This window comes from Eurytemora carolleeae, unplaced genomic scaffold (assembly GCF_000591075.1).
Source record: "Eurytemora carolleeae unplaced genomic scaffold, Eaff_2.0 scaffold743, whole genome shotgun sequence".
NCBI lineage: Eukaryota > Metazoa > Arthropoda > Copepoda > Calanoida > Temoridae > Eurytemora > Eurytemora carolleeae.
The window spans coordinates 165,415-172,784 of record NW_019396630.1 but is presented as its reverse complement, the minus strand read 5'-3'; the positions used below and the strand labels follow the sequence as shown (position 1 = coordinate 172,784).

The 7,370-nt window shown below is 29.6% G+C and overlaps 1 protein-coding gene across 1 annotated transcript in view; it reads left to right on the top strand.

The window, feature by feature from the left end:
- Positions 1-499: 499 nt before the first annotated feature.
- LOC111706588 (cytoplasmic dynein 2 heavy chain 1) overlaps positions 500-7,370 on the top strand; it is a gene marked incomplete at its 5' end in the record, with an annotated part of 29,495 nt that continues 22,624 nt past the window's right edge. Inside the window, 9 exon segments of the mRNA XM_023479500.1 lie at positions 500-587; positions 1,461-1,510; positions 2,282-2,388; positions 2,449-2,512; positions 2,963-3,025; positions 3,487-3,555; positions 5,214-5,285; positions 5,409-5,452; positions 6,763-6,850. Coding sequence (XP_023335268.1) covers positions 500-587; positions 1,461-1,510; positions 2,282-2,388; positions 2,449-2,512; positions 2,963-3,025; positions 3,487-3,555; positions 5,214-5,285; positions 5,409-5,452; positions 6,763-6,850 — 645 coding nt within the window.

Sequence of the window (7,370 nt, the reverse complement as noted above, 5' to 3'; positions counted from 1 at the left end):
AGTCTATGGTTGCCAGCTATAGGTATCTGGGGGTATCCAATCCGGGCTTACAGATGTTAGGGAGCAATGAGTGTGATGTTTCCTATCAGTACGGCACCCGGGCCTCATTCCAGTATATCAGAAGGATTCCTGCACTCTATATTCTCAGGCCTAAGAAGAATCTTAGGCAGCTGGAATCTTGTCAACCCTCTTCTCAGAATGAATGAAGCGTGGATGGATGAATGTACTGCCAGATTACAACCCCTGGTAGATCAATATAAAAACCCAGAAAACACCAAACTTTCGCAATAGAAAAAATTCCGAGATTTGATCGTAACAACCCGATCATGTCCTGGGGACAAAAAAATCTTTTTAAAAAAAAGTTTTATCATCATCATTATTATAATTATTACTTTTGCTACCATCGTTATTATTTTTATCATTATTACTATTGCAACTATCTTTATTATTATTATGTATTATCTATAAACGTAATGATTCAAAACTTCTTTGTTCTTAGATCGGAAACTATTTTTGTCTGAATCCTGATAATCCAGCGTTGGAAGATCTTAAAAATAATGAGAAGATCAATAATTTTCTAGATGATGGTAAGTATGAATTCATGAATTTTGCTACAGATCTGTTTGTTTGTCTTTAATAAAACTCAAAACGGCTGAGCCGATCGGGTCTAAATTTTGTGTAAAAGTTTGAAATGCGCAATAAAAATATTATTCAATCCGTAAACTTTTTTTTGTTTTTTTTTATATTGTAAAACAAGAAGTTGCTCACAGAGAGCCACGATTAAAAGTTGAAATAGAAGATGGAAGCAAAGTGCCCTAAAAGCCTACAACTATATTTAATAAAAACAACAATCTCTGTCTTGTTTATTTGTATGTTATATCACAACTCAAGATTCCCTACACCGATTTGTCTCAACTTTAAACTTTTGTTACTTCAAACTTATAATATTTGATCCAGCAGATTTCATTGTTTGCAAAATCAAAGGTTTACGTCATCAGGTATTAAAGATATACGAAGTTTGAGATTAAAAATCAGTTTCTTTCCAAGTCACTTTTATATAGAAAGTGGTATTGAAAATTACCCAAAAACATATTGGAAAACATTTTGGAAAACAGATGGGAAAACAGATGGGAAAACAGATGGGAAAACAGACAGGAAAACAGATGGGAGACAGATGGGAAAACAGATGAGAAAACAAGGCCAATATTTAAAGTTTCTATATCATTCTGTCAACTAGACAGAAGGAGAACATAAAATAAATGCGACATTGTTGGGCCGACTTTTGTGATTTATAATTGTATATTTATCCGGTTCCATATTAAAGTTTAAAACATCTGGGTTCTTCTCCATGGGTCTTCAATATAAAAAGTTACGATTGAAAACATATCAGATTTCAATCTTACGTGGAATTTGACTTTTATTACTTTGTATTTGTCTTATTACCACTTTTATATTTTTAGGGAATGCTATGGTTTTAACATCTACCCTAGAATTCAGGACTGATGAACAGGTATAAAAATATTTGCAACTATAGATATAACAAAATTATAAAATCAAACTTGTGAAAAATTTAAGCGTTAACGAGAGTTGTTAACATTATTAAACGCTGTTCACTGTATAGTATAGACTGTAGATATATTTAAACAATTAAACTTAAATCCTTCAAGTTCATTTTCTAGAATTTAAAGTGAAAAATGATCATATTCTAGAGTTTTAAGTGAAAAATGATCAAATTCTAGAGTATAAAGTGATCAATGATCATATTCTAGAGTTTAAAGTGAAAAATGATCATATTCTAGAGTTTAAAGTGAAAAATGATCATATTCTAAAGTTTAAAGTGAAAAATGATCATATTCTAGAGTATAAAGGAATAAATGATCATATTCTAGAGTGTAAAGTGATCAATGATCATATTCTAGAGTATAAAGAGATCAGTGATCATATTTTAGAGTATAAAGTTGTCAATAATCATATTCTAAAGTAAAAAGTGATAAATGATCATATTCTAGAGTATAAAATGAAAAATGATCATATTCTAAAGTATGAATGGATCAAGCTGATCATATTCTAGACTATATAGTGATCAAAGATCATATTCTAGACTATATAGTGATCAAAGATCATATTCTAGACTATATAGTGATCAAAGATCATATTCTAGACTATATAGTGATCACTGATCATATTCTAGACTATATAGTGATCAAAGATCATATTCTAGACTATATAGTGATCACTGATCATATTCTAGACTATATAGTGATCAAAGATCATATTCTAGGTGTTGATCCATTTGGATAATATCCCCTCCCCTGGGCAACCTGATGATAAAGTGATCATGTTCTTTAAACGGAAACCAGATGTTATCACTCCAGAAAACATGCATAGGTATTTATTTATCAAAAACAAAACAAAAACAGAATAATTTTTCAATATTTATTTTTCTAGAGATATTTTTGTTTCTTCAATCATGGATTCCCCTGTCTCAGCTCTTTATCATGCGCTGCAAAAGGTAAAATATATCACGGTAAACTAGAGATTTTTTATCTCTGCAAAAAGTAAAAAGGCACGGTAAACTTGATGTCCAAGATAAAAGTCCAGTGAGGCTAAAAACGCCATTTTTTGTGTTTGCTATTTTATAGAATACACGGTCTCTTACCACTCCTAATACCGAGTACATTAGCGCCTGATCAAATCAGGGTTCATGTGTTTGTTGTCTATTATGAACCAATAGAAATAGTATGGCGGTAACATCATCTCATTATCTAATTAGAGTGATGAATCCTTCAATCGGTGCTATCAGTAAATGGAAATATTTACTTCTACTGACACAGTGTCATGTTATTGTTGACGGATTATATATTCTGATTTACAGACAGCTTGCTCTTTGTTAAAGTTTATCGTTAAATCACATCATAATAAGGCAATGTAATAGATATATTTTAATTTTTTATTTGTTTAGATTTATTCTCCTTTGCTTTTAAAAGATGCCAAGTGGAGTTCGGATTTTGACCCAAAACTTCAGGTAAGCATTAATGCATAAAATCAAAGAACTTCTTTACAATCTTCAGTGCATACAACTGAAGACAATGGTCCCAAAAATGAAAATTAATGAATAAATAAAGTTAATAGCTGAAGTGCCCGGCGTTGCCCGTAGAAAAAAATTATAACTTTAAAAAATAAAATTTTGAATTTTGACAAAAGAATTTTGTATTGTCGAAAAAAATTTTGTTTGATTATTTTTAGCCTATGTTACCCTTGAGCTCAAGGGTACCAAAGTTTCCTCAAAAAATATCAGCCAATTCGGTCCAGCAGTTTGGCAAGCTATAGCTAACATATATACAAACATATCTATATAAGTATGAATATATTTCAAAAAAGCCAAATTTCTAATTTCCAAAATAGTATATTTTGTATGTTGAAAAAGATGAACGATCCCTTTAAATAAATGGATTATTTTGTTTAATTAATAAACTGTTTAATTAGAGTTTAATTACTGAATTGGAAAGAGGACTGGGATCAGTTTTAAGAAGACAAGACCCTTCAAGCTTTAAGGTGAAACATTTTTTTTGGGATACAATTATGAACAATTTATTGATGTGAGATTTGCTACCGGAGAACTTTTTTTGTCTAAATTGGGACAAATTTAAACCATTTTTGTTTGTTGCCCTTCTAGAAATCTACTGAAACCTTTTTTTTTTGTTAATTAAGTAAATTATTATTTATTCGTAAATGTAATTGCCTTTTTCATTGAAAAATATCTCTACATACTACAAATCGAAAAACAAGCCTTTAGCTAGAATTGGCACAATACTGCGTAAAAACATGCACAAAGACTGGTTTCACACAGGCTTGTTTCTTTTCATATACTTTTAAAATTCATATTTTCTTGTCCATTCTTACTTAGATGAAGAGCTCAGTACTAGGTGAACTTTCACCTAGTACTGTTCCTGACTATTTAGATTGAACTCATCTTATCTAAATAGCTGTACTAAGAGAATATAAACATTAGCAAGGTTTACCCATACTTAGACCATTGTTATTTTTCTAAATGAAGCATGTTACATAAACTCTAGTGTCGTAACTTTTTATTACTTATTTGTGAATGATATTCACAAAAATTAAATTTTGTCATACAAGTAAAATTTTTGTGTCATTGTATGCATTAAGATAAATTGAATTCCCTTTAACATTTAACATTTTGGAATGTAACTTCCCTTTAATATTTTACATTTTGGAATTTAACTCCCCTTTAATATTTTGGATTTTAACTCCCCTTTAATATTTTGGATTTTAACTTCTTTTTAACATTCTACATTTTGGAATTTAACTCCCCTTTAATATTTTGGATTTTAACTTCCCTTTAATATTTTGGATTTTAACTTCCCTTTAACATTCTACATTTTGAAATTTAACATCCTTTAATATTTTGGATTTTAACTTCTCTTTAACATTCTACATTTTGGAATTTAACATCCTTTAATATTTCAGACTTTAACTTCCCTTTAACATTCTACATTTTGGAATTTAACTCCCCTTTAACATTTTGGATTTTAACTTCCCTTTAATATTTTGGATTTTAACTTCCCTGTAACATTCTACATTTTGGAATTTAACTTCCCTTTAACATTCTACATTTTAGAATTTAACTCCCCTTCAACATTTTGGATTTTAATTTCCCTTTAACATACTACATTTTGGAATTTAACATCCCTTAATATTTTGGATTTTAACATCTCTTTAACATTCTACATTTTGGAATTTAACTTCCCTTTAACATTCTACATTTTGGAATTTAACTCCCCTTTAACATTCTACATTTCGGAATTTAACTCCCCTTTAAGATTTTGGATTTTGACTTCCCTTCAACATTCTACATTTTGGAATTTAACTTCCTTTTAACATTTTGGATTTTAACTTCCCTTTAATATTTTGAATTTTAACTTCCCTTTAACATTCTTCATCACGGAATTTAACTTCCCTTTAGCATTCTACATCTTGGAATTGTAATAGCTAAACTTCCTACCTGGTTTATTGTGACATTGGTTTGAAAAAATTTCTTCTTATGTCATTAAATAACTTCTTATGTCATTAAAACTCTAATCTAACAAAACTCTTAATTCTAGAATTCTAGAAAGTTCTTACCTGGACTTTTAAATACATTTGTGTAAATTGTTTCTAACCTATAATTTAATTACATTGGATTGAATTAGGTTGAGGAAGATGATGGTGGAGATCAAATAGATTCTTTATCTCTTATACTCACACCCGCAGACGAAACACAGGTTGGGTATAAAATCAATTCTTTTTCTAAAAAAGTAGAAAAATTGTAGAAAGAATAAAATCGAAAATTTTTTTACGGGGGTGGATGATAAAGAACCGATTGGCATAAAATCTTCATGTTTCAGTATTGGACTGATTTATCCAAGACAGCCAAGAAACGGGAGGACAGGTAAAAGAAACACATAAAAAATAATTCATTCATGGAGAAATTTAATTATAAAATAGAGAAAATTTTAAAATTTCATTGATAGGAAATTTCTTTGATGGAAAATGGATTTGATATTTGATAGAAAAAACCTGAAAGCTAAGAGACGAGAAAAAACGAAAAATTCTGCGATTGATGAAAAACACAATAAAGTGATATAAATTTAGTTATGCGTATTGTCTATTAAATTCTTTAAAATTGATATAATGTTTAAAATTTGTTGTCGATGATAATTCAAACCTCATAACGTAAATAAAGTATGGTGTTGGTTCCACATTTTTAAAATGTCTTTTCCGTGAGGTGACTCAGCTATTAAATGTCGTTTTCCACAATTTCTATTTCTGACATATCCTTTACAAAATGTCTTTAAAGTGTTCCAAAAACTATATTGATTCAAATTTAGAAAATATCTTATTCATGATGAAACTTATATATTTGATTAAAAGAATATGCAAGAATTAAATCCTGTAAGTATAATTGTTATGTAAGAGATATTTCAAATCTTTAAAACCTATTAATCTCTAAGGTGAAACAATGTCTTAATTTGGCGGATTTTTAGCAGAATATTTTATTTCCTAAAAAATGTTTAGCATCTTATATAAAAAAAACATATTTAATTAGGAGGATTAAGAAAAAAAAACTGCCAACCGCCGGTTAAAATTTGAATTACCGATTCAAATCCTTCCTGAATCTATAGCTTTAAACTTTTAATCTGTGGTTCAAATTTGAACTTGCAGTATAGATACAGGGTGTCCCAAAAACATGGGAATTCAGTGACGAATTCGATATCGTCTTTTCAAATAATTCTTTGATTTAGTATAGTGATACCTACAGAGAAAGCTGTAATCTGTAACAGTTTCGTCTGCTATGTTCACATTTTGTTTGTTTATGTTTTGACTGCATACGGTTGTACACCAAAACAAGAAAATTGCAGTATACAAACAGAGTAAACTTGTCCGTCTTCACTGTTCATCTTGCGGAGACATTATAGACACATCTTTGCAGTCTTTTACCCTTTTCATAAAATAAACTCTAGCAGACATAATAATATTTTGGCTTTTGAAATTAGGTATTACAGTGCTAATTCATAACAAAGACGATATCAAATTCGTCACTGAATTCCCATGTTTTTTGGGACACCCTGTAGTTCAGCGGCGTAGCTCAAATTCATTAATTCGATCCCCAGTACATGGCCGAGAAGGTTTCGTTTTAAGGATAAAACCATCTTTAGAGAAGTGTTTAAATTTAGAAATATAATTTTTGATAATTATTAGAGAAAAGGCCGCCATTTTCTCTGAGACCCTTACTCCGATGTCGAAAGATTTTTACAATATTGAATCCGTTCAACTCCAGGATGTAGAGGTACAGTTTTATATAAAAATTTACTATTCAAATCTTAATTTTTTAATTTTTCCCCCAGCTCATAAACGCCTGAACCGAATGGGTCAGATTTTATTGTTTGACCTGTCATGGCCCATAAAAAACTGTTCCTTGATCAGGATAACAACATTATTGTTATTTAAAGATTTCACACTTACTTATTAATTGGTTCTAAGAAATGTTTGTTTTATTGGATAACAATGAAAAAGGCGACATCAGTTAAAAGTTAAAATTGTTACTAGACGCGGGCGCGAAAAATTAAAGATCTTTTAAAGTGTCAAAATTTGTGTCAAAATTTATGAAAAAAATAAAAGTTGAAAAAAATAAAGACCAAAAAATGCGAAAAAAATCCCTTTAAAGTATATTTTCTAGAAAACACGGGTGATATTTCCTTATAATGTTTTTGTCAAATGTTGTTTATGTTATTCCATTACCTTTCTCGAAGTTTCTAATTGAATTCCTTGAAACCCTGCCTATTCTCAACTAGTTACTAGACTCATAA